We start from the raw sequence: 17,412 nt of genomic DNA, 5'->3' as shown, positions 1-17,412 counted from the left end.
TATAAGTAAAGTTATTAGCCCATAACTAACAGCAACAATTTTTCTTAAACATTACATACTTGTACTTTTTTTTTATAAAAAATTCTTAATTGCATGCATGCAATCCTATTACTCCTCTTCAGCTAATAAAGTAGAATTAAATTATTTCTGGACTGTTGAGAGAATAGGTAGTCAAATTTCTGAAGAACACTGACTTTTTGAAGGTACTAAGAGTACTACAGCACTTGTGAACTATCCCACAGCTTAATTATACTTCTCCTTCTGTACTAATATTCCAGATAATTGCAAAGTAGCAACTATATTACAAATGTATCTGTAAACAGTTCAAACAGAATAGCTAAACAGATGCTGGGGAAAACTGTGAACAAAAGGTGTTTGTGGGGTTTTGAATTACTAGCGTATGAATTTCAATATAAATTGCAAATTGGTTATTAGAAACTCTTTTGCCGACTTGCTGTTCTTTGCTATGATTAGTTGCTGATAACTGGGTGTTGATACATTCAAATTTCGTATGTTCTGTAACACCTACTTATGGGATACTAAACAACAAATTTAATATGAATGTATTTCTTTCTTGTTATTCTTACAATTTTGACCTTGTTGGCAGTTTCGTTCGATGAATTTAATTTCTTATGAACTGAATCATCTCCTTTTCTTGGCTAGACAAATAAAACTTGCATTTTCCTATTTTACAGAGCTATAATTGCGAGAGTAATAGCATATTTATTTCAACAGAGAAAAAATAAATCTCATACAAAAAATCAGCTTTGGGATGAAGATTTTCAGTGAGTCTAAAGAGGTCTCAAAACCATAGCATATGTGGTGTGATTTTCTGTCATTTCATCAGTAAATTTTTTCAGTTTGGTTGCAGTTACTGTTGAAATTACATTACTTCACTTCTGTTTATTTTATGATAATCAGCCAGTTTCTCGTAAAGGCCAGAGTTCTGTAATATATTGGACTCCTTAAATTGCAAGTTCTCTCATTATGTATATGAGACATAAATTCAAAATTAATCATTCATTCCAGTCATCCATGATGAGCATGAAATGGCATTTTTACTTTAGTTTAAATGCATACCCTTTCAATTATTTTACAATGGAAATGCAATGGTTGAAATAAAACTGAAATTGCCAAACTATTCTTTTAAGTGATTGTATACTTATTTTTAGATTTCTGATTGATTTCTGTGCAAGAGGTATTAGGCTTCTTATAGTATCATACTTGTAAAAACTGCTGAGTGTCTGCAGTTGAAAGATACATATCTGTATGATATTAGAAACTAGAAGGAATTAGTCAAGCAAGCAAGGGAGAAAGAAAGAATTAACTGATTACAATTTTTTGGATGAAAATATTCACTTTTCAATTCTGTTACTAATGGAAAGCCTCCTTGGTAAAATCAGTTACTTGGTATGTTTGTTTGTTCGTGTGTGTGTGTGTGTGTGTGTGTGTGTGTGTGTGTGTGTGTGTGTGTGTGTGTGTGTGCGTGTGTGTGTCCACATAAGAGATAAGGATAGAGATGGAGATAGATAGATAGACAGATAGAGAGTGAGAGAGAGAGAGAGAGAGAGAGAGAGAGAGAGAGAGAGAGAGAGGAAAGAAATTATATAATAATTTATGTTGCAGAAATCAATTTCTTTCTTAACTTCTGTGAAAAGTAATGTTGGTTCAGGTGTTATTTTAGTTTTAGGTTCAGATTTTGTCTACTGAAAATACATACACCAATAGTTTTTTGCAACGTAAGGGAAGTTTTTTGTATAGTTGGACCCTGATTGAAAAAAGAAACCTTGCAGAGTGGCTTACATACTTGGTTCAGCAGCTGTGAGAACAGGAAACATGTAGTACATGTAGTTGAATATCTCATAAGCTGACATGAGTGAAAGTGAAGGAAAGGAATTACTGAAAATTTTTCTATATCTTGCAACAGTCCTTTTAACATTTGGCAACAGATAATGAAAATTTTCTTTTGTTATGTGGGAAAAGAAAAACTATGCAGGAACTTGCCTTATGGTCACAGAACATACTCGCAGGGGGATGCATGATTCATTGAAACCCATGTTGGCTAGTGAATGTTGTAGCATATGGCAATATCTTCCATAGATTTGTTCAAAGATACCATGATATAAGAAACTGCTGATAACATTAACACACATGATGTCCTAGAAAAATGTTTCATCTAAACTGGAATGCAGCACCATAGTGCAGAAAAAAATTCAAAATATTTGTATTACTGAATGAAGCACTGTGTGGGTAATAATTATAAATGTGTACGAAAAATTGTAATACCAGTTAAATTAAAGGGTGACCATGGTTATCCAGCTCAGGGAATGTGAAGAAAGATCCTTTCAGTTTAGATACTGAACAGGATTTGAATCAAAACATCATAAGAAGAATGAGACAATTAAACTATTAGACCAAATTAAGGAGAACACAGTTAATGATGTGAAGATGATCTACATACAAAAGGATAGGAAAGATAATAGAAATAGAAAAAAATAATACAAATAGAAATAATGTCTGTTGCTTAGTGTTTTGGCAAAAGAATGAAGAAATGCACCAAAGCTATGAATGAAGAACTATGGAAATATCATTGTATGTGCTTTGTAGGAGCACAGCACAGGGGAATTGAAAAAACTGCTAAGCCACATTTCTATGGATACTAGCTGAGAACATCTATGGAGATGAAATAGTTACAGATTCTCATGCACATAAAAGTATGAAACTGTGAATATCCTAAAATCATTACAAAATACAAAAGAAGAACCGATGTGCATAAAGCTGTGAAAGTTTTAGAAAATAGAACATCTGTGATCAATTAGATATTGCTAGAATTTTTAATCTTGTTACAGGGTAGGAAAACGTGTTCTCAAAGCCTTTAGTTACATTATATGAACAAGACTGAAAATGTGTTAAATAACAATCAACATTCATGCTTTTCTGAATTAGACCAGTAATTCATTACTGAATTTGTCATTACATATAGCTGTAGTTAGTAGTATGTATGTCACTCTTAGATATTTGAAGCAAATGTCATGGTTTGTTGCTTCTGAATGGCTGAATTGTTTACTGTTTTAGACATTACATTCTCATCTCCTTACCCAGTTTCTTAGTGTTTAAAATGAACCAATCAACTGAGGATTTCTGTAGTACAGTATATAAAATGTTGATTTTTCTATAAAATATTCTGAAACTAAATAATATTTATACTACTGGACATAAATTTCTCACAAAAGGAAAAAAAAAAATACTTTCTGTATAAAATACACACATACAAGTGATAGCTACAAATGAAAAGTGCATTACACATAAACATGTCTCAGAAACACTAGTTCAATATCAAAATGTGTAAACAAACAAAGTATTGTACTGTGACACAATTATGAATGAAGGATGGAGGCAGAAAAGAAAGATTTCTGGAACAGGAGTGATGTGGACATTTGTGTCTGATGGGAAACAGTTGAGTAAAAGATTTTGCTATTGCATATGTAACGTACACTCATGTGTCTGCCCCTGCAGTATTGTTAATCCCCAACTGCAGAAATTAATTTTAACTTAGTCACAATTTTGTTTTTCAGTGAGAATGCTTCATAAGTTGCTCCCATAGTTTTCATATTAAATTTTCCAGTTTCTGTTGTTTCTGAAAAAATTTGTGTGCATTGCATTTTACTGCCATAACATACAAATACATCTAAACTAATTAAATTGTATGAATTTTAAAATAAATAAAGTCTAACAGTGAGTAAGGTCACTTAGGGAATTGTACTATCAGAAACTGTGTATACTCCAATTAAAATTACTTTGTGATTGACAGTTTGAAGTGTCAACGGGAAATGTTGCCAGCATGCAGCCTGCCAAACTTCAGAAGGCGCTACATGTACCTACAAAATAAGCAACACAGCAAGCAAGTGACACTCAAGAGGGAACTAAAATTGATTGGCAGGTAGCCTCTACCACTGGATTTTCTGAAACATCAGTCACAGAGTAATTTTAATCTGAGTACAGTTGTGATGTTGCAGTAAATAGGAATGAAGCTGTAAGGCAGAAATTTTGGATGGTGTTTCTTTAGCACTTCATGTGAGTACTGGAGTGTTATTAACTGAGTGGAAAACTGAACTTAAGTTATTGGAAGAAATTATGAAGGGATGGAAAAGGAAAACATCTGACTCACTGCATATATTTCACACAGACTGGAAATCAGGCAGAAAAAAGTATTCTAAAAGACAGTGATGAAAATGCTACTAATGTTTTAAAAGGTGTAGGTAGTACAGAAGGAGCAAACAAAAGCAGACCAATATGACCAACAGTACCAGGAAGATCCGTGTAATAAATAACTAAATAGAAAAAAAAACATATCAGTATGTCACTTGCTACACCTGAAAACAGTCTAAAAAGGATGAAGTTTCCATTAGTACTGCTGAAGTACAGTAATTAAAATAGCTTGTATAACATTTGGTGAAAGAAAAAGGTTTTCCTCCTTTCAAGCTATCACATAAAGAGAGAACTGTCAAAATGTGACTGCTGATAATTCAAAACAAGCATATTACATCTGAATCATATAAAAAGAATTTGCCTCATCAGTCAACGAAATGTTATGTACATATGAGAACATATAGAGAAAATCTAAGTCACTCCTGGGTTTGATAAATGATTTCTGCTAATGAGTTCATTCACACAGCCCATTCATACATTTACAAGTTTTCTTGAACAAGTAGGTTTAAAGAAGACACATGTTACAATGGCAAGTCCACAAACATGGTTCATTGCCTTTTTATGCACTTTAGGTACATTCACTTAATTGTTTATAATCAGATACCCTGAATTCTACACCTGTTTTTTTTAAATAGTAAGGTATTCAGCATTAGCCATCAACCTCTCTAACTTTCATTTCTTCGGCACCAACAAACAAATTTTTACATTCAGCTCTCATGTGTGAAAATATTAAAGGAAGTTCTCATGGTGTAATTTTTCACTATCTTTTGTTGAAACAGCATATTACTTAATATTCACATTGTATGCTCAATAATGTGAAGTCCTGAAAAGGAATGAGTAGCACAATGTACACCTTTGCTATTATAATGTTACCACTTTTTGCACAGTAATACCTGAAAATTCAGTCATAAAATTTTTGATGAAAAATTGTATTGCATTGCTGAGCTGTTTTATATTTTCTCAGCAATGGTTAACAATAGAATTAAACACAATTTCTTTGCAAATATTAAAATTATGGATCAAATGAATGAATTACTATATCATTAGAATGCTCCTCACAGCAGTATTAGACGTGAGAGACACATAGGTCTAAATCATAAAACTGAAGTAGACTGTATTGGAAGAACTACTTGTATATAATCTTTCTGTTAATAGACTTAAAATCTAATTTACATACATTATTCTAAAGCACTTAAACTTGAAGGGCAAACAAGCAAATAATTTTTACAGGCTTTAAATATATTACTTATATACGACTAACTTAATTTACCTCTACTTTACTTTAGTTAAATATTCAACAACAAGCCCACTTAAGTCCATTCCAGAAGGGTTCCTGCATTAACCCTTAAGGGATATGTGGGCACAATGTAGTTACACTACATTATGTAAATTGAATACTTCGAATTAGCATAGTCCCTGTTATATCCTACATTTATGACTGAGTGTTTGTAGTAATTCTTTTAAACAACAATCACTCAGTTCACCCTGCACTATTGTAATGAATTTCCTATTCATTAGCTACAAGTCTGAAGTCTTTGTAGAGAGAAATATCTTGTGATTGGAAGGAGTTCTCATCAAATATAGAAAATAACAGTGATATTAATGTGATCTAATGTCTGTAGATGTTGTTTAACCTGATCAGAATTGTTACACAACGCACGTGGATGATATCCATGCCTTTAAAAAGTTTTAGTGTGTCCTACTGGTTGGCCATGTTATTTCCCTAGAAACATATTTGTCATATAAAATTTCATTTTCTTTTTCCTGTGTAATGCAACATATATAAATGTTTCAAACAATGCTTCTTTACTGCTGTCCTATCAATGTTTTACATTTAAAAGGATGAATAATTTTACAACCTTCATGCCATCATATGGAACACATGGAATGATTCATGTAGCTGTACAGCTTCAGTTTTAATATTTTGAGTGCTGTACACATGACATAATAGGAATCAACACATCACTTTTTTTTAGCGGTGAAGTTGACTGGCTGGTGTAATGTTCAGTGGCAGGCATAATGACCTCATTCATCTGTGACACTACTTCCAGAACAAAGTACCTGAAGAAGATGAGAAATACACATAATGTGAACGTGAATATACCTGAGTATTTCGGCAACAATATTCTGGAACCATAGGAAACAAAGCAGTAAACAATAACTGGTATAGAAATCTCTAGTATTATGCTGAATCACATGAGGGACTTTTGTACTGTGAATGGAAATGTTGCTCACTTATAGGTGGTTCAAAATAAAGTTCTATTTATCCCCATATCTTTTCAGACTTTTTTTACATATTAATCCTCCACATAATACAATCACCTCAGATCCAGCAAAAGCTTCTCAAAAAGGAAATACCAACTGAATACTATGTCAGATTTTTAATAACACTTGGCAGGGACAGAATATATTAGAAAGACCAACTTCTTCTGTGCCTTATAAACATTGAATGTTTTTGTTAATTTCCTTCCAAACCCATCAGGAACATCACAGATCAATGAACTTAAAACCACAATCTCCACATGTGAGGAAAGTTGTAATCTCTGCAGATAATTGTTTTGTGGAAGAATATTTAGAAAACAAAAAGTTTACACACTGTATGAATATCTGGATCAGAATATCCACTGAAACGAGATTGATATTACTATCACTTTGAGGGAACAATTATACAATTGTAATCTGACTTTTACAGAGGAAAAAGCCTAATGAAGACAGGCACAATTTGTTCAAAACATTAGATAGCAAATAATGTTGGATTGAAGGAAACTTGGAAGTTTGGCTATTAACTTCACACATATTATCAGAAATGTTTATGAAAAATGAAAATTTAAGGCCATCACAAGCACAGTGTGTATGCACTGAAGAGAGCTCTTATGATGCAATACACAGATTGAGATGTGTAAGTGACAGAGGGGAACTATTCTGTTCAGTGTATGAGAATGTCCAACTTCGAAAGTTGTGACCTGCAAAGAAAGCAACTTTCCCCAGTTTCTGATGTTAAAGAGTGGCACACGCATTTGTATACTTGAGATAAATTTCAGTATATCGACGGATCAGCGGCAATTGTTGACAAAAGGCCTGTTTTCCGCTGGTTGGCTGTTTTGGAGGGAGCTCCTCCGTGTGCCGCTAGAGGGCCGTGCCCCCGCGCGGGAGGAGAGCGGGGGCTGCCGCAGGTCACAGTGTAGTGACGTAGTGGCTGCGCGCCAGGCGTACCAACACAACACTCTGCTGAGGACCCTGGCCACCAGTGGGAGGTCAAGCAGTCGCAGGCAGTGCCACTGGGCCCCCACCCTCTGGATGCTGCTGTTGTTGGCATTGCTTTGACTGCTGCTGCTGCTGGTGGTGGTGGTGCTGCTTTTGTTGTTGTTGTTGTTGCTGTTGCTGCTGCTGCTGTTGTTGTTGCTGTTGCTGCTGCTGCTTTTGCAGTTGCACTACCGATGCACTGAGGGCAGGGGGTGGTGGAGGTGGTGGAGGGGGTGGTGGTGGTGGTGTAGGTTCTTGCAGTTGTTGCTGCTGTTGTTGCTGTTGTTGGACCTGCACATACAACACCACAAATAACTATGTAGAATTTTCATAGCTGCCAAGTATACAAATACTAATTTTTGCATTAGTAATAATAATTTTGTTATTTTGTAAAAGTGAGTATACAATAATATTGGGACATTTATTAGACACACTGCTTGCTGCCATAGGTTGCAGAGCAAGGACAGTAAGTACCATAGACAGACAAATGTCAAACAGAACACATGTAGCTATCAGTAGGTTAGCTTTCAAGAACTATGTAAAACGTTTTATCACAATACTCTTAAAACCAAAGAACATTTTTTCATACAATAAAGTCCTTAAACGTTAATTAAATTTTGTGTTGATACTTGACAGGACACGATAACAATTTTAAATGTTGTGCAAAAGCTGGTTTATGATCAACTGCATAATATTTTTCAGAAAATCAAAAAAAGTGTTCCACATTTCATAAAGCACTGAAAGTTTATAATCTAGATGACTTGACACAAAGCAAAGAAAGAAACAAAAATATTGGTTTCTGTCTTCATATTTTACATATCAAGGTAAATACAAGAACTGATGCCACCATTAAATTTCCACAGCTCTGCAAAGGTGAATGGTGTTGATATTGTTACTTGTAGTGGCAAAGAATAGCAGAAATTACTGGTGATCTCACTGGAATACCTGAAAGATCCTGTACATAATCTGAAAATGATGCTCACTTAATATTTAATCTACTGTAGGTCTCTTAAAGACTGAGCTGTTCCCATTTACTGGAAGAAAGCATGAATATTGTTCAACTACAGGAAAGACTATGAAAACTGGTTCCCTGAAATACCTTTGTATGAACTTTTTTTAAACATTTTAATTTTTATTCTCATTCTCTAGTGCAGGCTATTTGAGTTATGACCCATTGTAGGGTGAGGGTCTTTGTGGCTAGATACTTGTTATGTAACTAATTAATGTTATCTCAAAATATTATTGTATATTGTTTTAAGTGTTGCTCAGAGTTATAACAAGTTGGGAGTAAGGGAATTTACCAAACCATTTTGTTCCAGAACTTAATATGTGTTGGGAGTTGTTGGAATGTGGTAGGTAGCTCCTCATGATACTATCAGAAACGTGATTACATCCAACATTAAGTTGCAATAAATATTGCGAAAGAATGAAGACACATGAATGAAATTCATGCTGTATGAACCATTGTGGGGGTTGTTAATTTGCTTTCAAAGTGTATAGACCATAACTCTTACTATTTGTCAACAACACGCACCTGAAATCATGAACTGCTAAGTTTAATTTATGGAAGAGGCAAGTAAAGTGACAGAGCACTATACTATGAATCACATTGTTACTGAATAATTTGACATTGCTTCTGATGCTCTGACATGAGATAAACGCAATAAACAATAGAAATGGATACAGCTCCTCTGTTGGAAAAACAGTGCACCTGTTGCAACAGTGAATGGACTTTCTCTGCCTGGCTCGTGACTGTGCTGTTGTCAGCACTTATCAATGTGATAGTTAAATGTAGAAAGAGAGGAAATGTTAATTATTTAGTATGAATAGAAGCAACAAGATGGGACTAGCATTTTATATTTTTGAAGTGCTTTCAGCTATTAAATAACCATACAAATGGCTGCCGAGGTTGAAAAACTGAACTGGATATCTAATGAGTTCTATGATCGGATTCAAAACTTTTTGAAAGGCAGATTACAGCTTGTTATACTGGGTGGGTATTTATCAATAGGCACAGAAATATAGTACAATATGTCTCTGGGAAGTCAGTAGTTGCTAAATAAAAAAGTATCCTAATATAAAGATTGATAGCTATTGAGACAGGGACTAACTAAAGCAATGCACTTGATGGAAATTTGATAATGGTCATAGTACAGCCGCCATGAGCTGCATTTTGATAGCATTTCTTTGCCAGATCAATATTTGGGCATATAACACCATCATATGTGGCATATACTGTGCGCGTCTACATCCAAAAACATGTCCATAAAGAATAAAATCTTCATGATGGTTAAACATGATTTGGAAAAGATTTTATATGTGACAGACAGATTTCTTGAGGGAGACATGCATGGTATCTGTGACTAATGGTGGGCTATATGCCTTTTTGATTTGATTTGATTTTTTATTGGTTCAGTTTTATCATATAGCACAAATTGTACAATTGATACTGGACAGGTCAAAGATAAGTTACAATACTACATAGTATTAGCAATTAAAATTAGGTACCTAATACAATTAATTTTGTTACTTATTCAGAAATTCTCTGACAGAATAGAAACAGTGCTTTATTAGAAATGCCTTTAGTTTAGCTTTAAATATTGGATGAGTAGTATTTTTTATTTCCTCTGGCATCTTCTTGTGTAGTATTACACCAATGTTAATTATGCTCCTCTGATAGGTGGTTGTTCTGTGATATTTTTGATGTATATTTGATTCCCTTCTGGTACTATAGTTGTGTACACTTTTGTTCTGTAGCAGTTTGCCTGTTTTCAGGAGGTAGCCCATAGTGAACAAGATAGTTTCAAAAATGAATAAACTTAGAACATTTAGAACACCAAGCTCAGTAAAATGGGATTTACAGGACTCCATCTTTTTAAGGCCACAAATTATTTTTAAAGCTCTTTTTTACATTCTAAAAACCTTTACACTGTGAGTTGAGTATCCCCAGAAAATGATCCCATATCGGATTAGTGAGTGGAACTGTGCATAGTATGAGTACTGGTGTGAAAAATGAATGCTTTTGACATGTAGATCATAGTATCCAACAGGATGTCCTTGTTCAAATGCATAAAAACTGTGAAGCACTCAGCTTACAACATTTTTGTAAGTGCAAAGTTTGTAACAAACTGTACTGAACTGGGCAAACAGACATATGTATCATTTCAGCATCAGTTTGAAGAAAGCCAGAGATGTGTTTCATATTTACTAGTAACAAGTGTGCACAAAGTCTTTCTCATTAACTGCAAAACACGAATGGGTTATTTGTAAGCAGTTATCCTCACCTCCTCTCTCCGCACACACGCAAACTATTTTCAGTGCAGATAACGTGTATTGTCAACCTTTAGATTTAGAGATTTAGATAATCAGCTAATTGTTAAAAAGAGTGGCCAATAAGACATGTCCTTAATATGATTTTAAATTGGTTGAGGTATCCAGTTTCTTGGTTCATGCTTTAAGGGAGCGTTTGAATACCATTGCATCACTGCTTGTCCACTACAACCTCTCTTGACAAAGAAGCAAAGTCTACAGGAAAATTATTTTTGGAACTTCATGGCATGTTAAAAAGGTGTGCCAGATCAAAACCTGAACTCAGGACCTTTGCCTTTTGGGAAGAAGTTCTGTACTGACTGAGCTACCCGAGTATGATTTACAACTCTTCCTCACAACTTTACTCCTCTCCTACACTACATGCTTCATGGAATTTCTCCTGTGAACCAGGACAAGCTCTCCTGGAAGGAAGGATGTTGTGAAGCCATAGCATAACCACAGCCCATAGGATTTTTCTATGTTTTCTTGTAAATATCCCCAGACTGTTTCTGTAAATTATTATTGTCATTTGTGAATTGCTACAGCAAGTCACAGTTTAGCTGAAACTGATTTTAACTGTCAGAGACACAAACTATTAAGGACTACATCTACTGAGTGCAAGAATTCCAAGGTGCTTCAAGAAGGCACTGCTAGATGACCACTTATCTGCTTCTACCAATACCCTTAGCAATCACTTCTTCTGCATACAAGTTTTATTTAATTGTAACTCCCCAGAAGATATTTCCATAAGTCAACAGGAAGTGAAAATATGCAGAACAAGACAGCAGGTCAACAGAATGAGATATTTTAAAAAGAAATACACTGCCTAATCTTCTGCAAAATATGTTTTCTTTTTAATATCATTATCATGTCCCACCAAGAACTGATGGAAAATTCAGTCAATGTTACAATGAGGTATAGATATGTGCTTCTCAGTTAATTTATCTTTGTGTTGACTCCATTTTAACAAGTTATCCAGCTGCCTACCAAAGAAATTTACACACAGTGTTTCATGTAGAGTATGAGAACTAATGTTCACAATTGGTGTTAGCAGCCATTGTTGCTTGTCTGGATTTGCATAATATGAGGCTTTGTGACATTTGGAATGAAACTGTTTGTTGTGAACCAGTTTTAGGCATGTTCAGTTATCAGCTGAGGAATATCTGGTAACAATGACTGCAATCACTTCATTAATGTGCTTGTGTCTTCAGCTAAAATTCCAGTTTTTAAACATTCCTTAAAGGTCATTGGAAGATCATTTGTGAAAGTTTGGAACAAAAGTAGACCAACATTGATTCTTGTGGACCCCAGGCAGAGTTTAGTTTCATGCCTGTTGCACACTGTCAGTGTGACTGTCTGCTTTCGTTTATAAAGGTACAACTCCATACATGGAAAAGGAATGTCATTAATGCAATAACACATTAGTTTACCAAGCAGAATTAGGGCTATACAGCAGGGATCTATAGCCCAGTCCCTCATATACATCTACATCCATACTCTTCAAACCACTATGATGTGCATGACAGAGGGCACTCACCATTGCACCATTTATTCTGTTCAAGCAGTGAGTCTAGGAAGAATGATTGTTTAAATGCCTCTGTATGTGCTGTAATTAATCTAACACTGTTCTTGCAATCCTCACAGTACAATATTTATGGGTTGTGATATATTACTAGCTCCAACAGTTCAAGTGGGTTCTTAAAACCTGGTAAGTAGGCTGTCTCAGGACAGTTTGCATCTCTCTTCATGCACCTGCCAATTCAGTTCCTTTAGCATCTCTTTGGCATGTGGGATAGACAAATTTGTGACCATTTGTGCTGCCCATCTTTGTACACATTCATTAACCTCTATTAGTCCTATTTGTTACTGCTTCAACATGCAATATTCTACGATGAGTTGCTTCCACTTATGTAAGCAATCTCCTTTGCAGCCTGGTTACACTTCCCTAGCATTCTACCAATGAACCAAAGTGTGTTCCCTGCCTTACCTATGACTGAGCCTATGTGATTGTTCCATTTCATATCCCTACAAACTGCTACAACCAGCTATTTGTATGAGCTGACCAATCCATTTATGATTCATGGATTTTGTAGTTGTAGGATACAACATTTACTCATTTTGTGAAGTGCACAGTTTTACATTTTTGAACATTTAAAGAAAGTTACAAATGTTTACACCACTTTGAAACCCTGAAAAAATCCGACTGAGAATCTGTGCAGTTTTTTTCAGTCAGTTCTTCATTGTAGTCAACTACATCATCTGTACATCTGAAATTACCTTTACATCTGTCAATTAATCTCCATCAAAACATGTTGCATCTTGCTTACCAATTAATCCTGAGGTTAATCACAAATTTTGCTTGGTGTCCCATATTATCATACTTCTGATAACAAGCATGGGTGTAGTGCTTACTCAAATACATAATGCAGCGCCTCTGTTGTTAAGAATAACAATGCAATGTTCCTTTGGGCATGCATGCATGTCTGAAGGAACACTGCATCATACTTCTTAACAACAGAGGTGCTGCAATATTGAATCTATGTGCTGATACCAGGCAGTAACTTTCAATTAAAATGTCCTCCCCTGTATGGAAATTACATAATGTGTGCATGAATACAGTTTGCTACCAGGAACGGTGACTTATGGAAGTTTGGGTATGGCCATGAGTTGTGCACGGATAGCCAAAGCAGTTAAGGTGTCTGCTAATGTAAAGCGGGAAATCTGGGTTTGAGTACCGATGTGGCACAAATTTTCATAGTCATCATTCGCTTGTACATATGATGGTTGTTCATACTGAAAAATGTGAACTCGTTTCATGTAGTTAATCAGTTGCTTCTCAGAAATCGAGAAATACTGTATCCACACACATCAAAAAAAGTTTTGCATCACGCCAGTTACCAGAACTCCTGAAGACAGACGTTGACTGTGTATATTGTATCACAGACACAGTCTCTTTGATTGTTCAGATATTTCACTAAACACACCCAAAGATGTAAACAACCACGCATGAGCAGTGCCCATTAGAGGGAGGGGTTACGACAGCCGATTAGTTCCAGTCATTCCACCAGGAAGGAGGTACATGGCTCATGTTGTCTGTACTTCAACCATCCCTAGATGGTTAATACCACGGTTCCACCATGTCCACATTTTTACTTTGTGCCAGGAAGGGCTCTCAACAAGGGAAGTGTACATGCGTCACAGAGTCAACGAAAGTGATGTTGTTTGAACATGGAGGAGGTACAGAGAGACAGGAACTGTCAATGACATGCCTCGCTCAGGCTACCCGAGGGCTACTACTGCAGTGGATGAGGCCGACCGCAGTGGCCGAGCGATTCTAGGCGCTTCAGTGCGGAACTGTGCTGCTGCTACGGTCACAGGTTAAAATCCTGCCTTGGGCATGGATGTGTGTGATGTCCTGGAATCCTGACAGTCACAGGACATAGTGTTACGACTCAGGACCATATTTGCAACCAAGACACCATGCTGCACGGTAAAGATGGGCCCAAGAACATGCAGAATGGACTGCTCAGTATTGGCGTGACGTTTTCTTCATCAATGAGTGTCACATATTCCTTCAAACAGACAATCGTCGGAAACGTGTTCGAAGGCAACCCAGTCAGGCCGAACGCCTTAGACACACTGTTAAGCAAGTGCAGCAAGGTGAAGGTTTCCTGATGTTTTGGGGTGGCATATATGGGGACGACGTATGACGCTGGTGGTCATGGAAAGTGCCATAACGGCTGTACGGTACGTGAATGCCATCCTCCAACCGATAGTGCAAACATGTTGGCAGCATGTTGACGAGGCATTCTTCTTCATGGACAACAGTTCGCGCCCCCCATCGTGCACATCTTGATAACGACATCAGTTGACCAGAGTGGCTAGCATGTTCTCCAGACATGAACCCTATGTAACATGCCTGGGATAGATTGAAAAGGGCTGGTTATGGACGACGTGACCCACCAACAACTCTGAGGGATCTACGTCGAATCGCCATTGAGGAGTGGGGCAATTTGGACCAACAGTGCCTTGATGAACACGTGGATAGTATGCCACGATGAATACAGGCATGCATCAATGGAAGAGAACGTGCTACTGTGTATTAGGGGTACTGGTGTGTGCACCAGTCTGGACCATCAACTCTTAAGGTCTCGCTGTATGGTGGTACAACATGCAATGTGTGGTTTTCATGAGCAGTAAAAAGGTTGGAAATGATGTTTATGTTTGTCCCTGTTCCAATTGTCTGTACAGTTTCCAGAGCTCTGGGAAACGGGGTGATACAAAACTTTTTTTGATGTGTGCACTTGATTGCCTTGATCCATGGCTTTCAGGGTGTCATGTGAATCAAATGTGAGTTGGTTTCCACATGGACAATGTTTCCGAAATTCGTGCTGGTGGGCATGGATGAGGTCATTTTGTTCAAGATTTCTCATTTCGTTTGAGCCCAGAATTGTTTACAACAGGGATATTGGACGGTAGTTCTGTGTCTGGTACCCTTTTTGTAGACAGATGTGACTTCTGTTTTGTTCCAATTATTTGTTCAGAGAGTCTACAGCTGTTTATAGTAAAAAGAAGGACTACTCATCCGCAAATCTGGCGCAGAATCTGATAGGGATTCCATCGGGCCTCGAGTGTAGTTCAGTTGAAGCGATTTCAGTTATTTTTCATCACCGCTCACACTAAAACCTATATCGCCCGTCTCCACAGTGGTGCAGGAAGTAAACCGAGCCAGTAATTCTGGATTTTCCCTCGAGAAGTTACCAATCAGAATTGGAGTGACAGAGGAGTAGTTCCTCATCGGCGCGTTTTGCAGTGTTAAGGTGCAACGCAGAGGGGCTGACCTGTGCGCCGCACGCCTTGAGCTCGGTGAAGATCTCGGTGAAGAAGCCGGGCTCGGCGTTGATGCGCAGCATGTTGCGGCTGAGCCGGTTGACGATGAGCAGACAGCGGTCCCAGAAGCGCTCCTTGTCGTCCTCGACGAGGAACGGCTTGAGCGGGTAGCTGATCTCGTTGCCCATGTAAGAGTAGGAGAGGTAGAGGCACGTGAGCACGACCGCCTGCAGTTCGTGCTCGCACGACAGGTTCTCCTCCGTCACCAGGTCACGCACCAGCATGTACACGAACACCACGTTGGCCGGGTTGATGAACGCCACGTCCTGTGGGCACACAGGCGGAAGGGAACGTTAAAACACCGTGCGTGCTTCAGTGCTGTCGGGAGCAGTGGTTTACTACTGTGCAGCGTGTTAACCCTTCCATGCGCGCAATTTTTGTAGCAACTCAGCGAAGATAATTTTTTTGCTATCCTATTACAAATGTGATCAACTGACTATTTATTTATTGATAATTTTATTTTCGTGATCTAGGACCAATAACTATGGTGCTACATACATCACCACGGCAACTTTTTGAGGTATTAAAACTATGGTTGTAAACAGATTGTAAACAGATTTCCCGCTTTCCTTTTGTGAGCTCTTATGTGTTGCCATTACACGTAAAAAAATTGATGAACAGTGTTTTCTGTTTTTATTTTAAATATTCTTTTACACTACCGACCATTAAAATTGCTACACCACGAAGATGACGTGCTACAGACGCGAAATTTAATCATCAGGAAGAAGATGCTGTGACATGCAAATGGTTAGCTTTTCAGAGCATTCACACAAGGTTGGCGCCGGTGCCGACACGTACAACGTGCTGACATGAGGAAAGTTTCCAGCCGATTTCTCATACACAAACAGCAGTTGACCGGCGTTGCCTGGTGAAACGCTGTTGTGATGCCTCGTGTATGGAGGAGAAATGCGTACCATCACGTTTCCGGCATTGATAAAGGTCGGATTGTAGCCTATCGCGATTGCGGTTTATCGCATCGCGACATTGCTGCTCGCGTTGGTCGAAATACAATGACTGTTAGCAGAATACGGAATTGGTGGGTTCAGGAGGGTAATACGGAACGTCGTGCTGGATCCCAACGGCCACATATCACTAGCAGTCGAGATGACAGGCATCTTATCCGCATGGCTGTAACGGATCGCGCAGCCACGTCTCGATCCCTGAGTCAACGGATGGGGACGTTTGCAAGACAACAACCGTCTGCACGAACAGTTCGAAGACGTTTGCAGCAGCATGGACTATCAGCTCGGAGACCATGGCTAGGTTACCCTTGACGGTGCATCACGACGAACCTGGGTGCACGAATGGCAAAACGTCGTTTTTTCTGATGAATCCAGGTTCTCTTTACAGCATCATGATGGTCGCATCCGTGTTTGGTGACATCGCGGTGAACGCACTTTGGAAGAGTGTATTCGTCATTGCCCTAGTGGCGTATCACCCGGCGTGATGGTATGGGGTGCCATTGGTTACACGTCTCGGTCACCTCTTGTTCGCATTGACGGCACTTTGAACAGTGGACGCTACATCTCAGATGTGTTACGACCCGTGGCTTTACCCTTCATTCGATCCCTGCGAAACCCTACATTTCAGCAGGATAATGCACGACCGCATGTTGCAGGCCCTGTACGGGCCTTTCTGGATACAGAAAATGTTCGACTGCTGCCCTGGTCAGCACATTCTCCAGATCTATCACCAATTGAAAACGTCTGGTCAGTGGTGGCCGAGGAACTGCCTCGTCACAATACGCCAGTCACTACTCTT

The 17,412-nt window shown here is 37.9% G+C and overlaps 1 protein-coding gene across 1 annotated transcript in view; it reads right to left on the bottom strand.

Moving 5' to 3' along the window:
* Window positions 1-5,442: 5,442 nt before the first annotated feature.
* LOC124595113 (cyclin-dependent kinase 5 activator 2) overlaps window positions 5,443-17,412 on the bottom strand; it is a 328,835-nt gene continuing 316,865 nt past the window's right edge. The window contains exons 2-3 of the mRNA XM_047133711.1: window positions 15,603-15,917; window positions 5,443-7,743 (exon numbers count right to left, since the gene is read on the bottom strand). Of these exons, the coding sequence (XP_046989667.1) occupies window positions 7,465-7,743; window positions 15,603-15,917 (594 nt within the window). The 3' untranslated portion in view covers window positions 5,443-7,464. The remainder of the gene's footprint in view (window positions 7,744-15,602; window positions 15,918-17,412) is intronic.

The sequence above is a fragment of the Schistocerca americana genome, chromosome 2, assembly GCF_021461395.2.
Source record: "Schistocerca americana isolate TAMUIC-IGC-003095 chromosome 2, iqSchAmer2.1, whole genome shotgun sequence".
In the NCBI taxonomy this organism is placed as follows: domain Eukaryota; kingdom Metazoa; phylum Arthropoda; class Insecta; order Orthoptera; family Acrididae; genus Schistocerca; species Schistocerca americana.
Note: the sequence above shows the minus strand (reverse complement) of the source record. Positions and strands in the feature narration are given on the sequence as shown.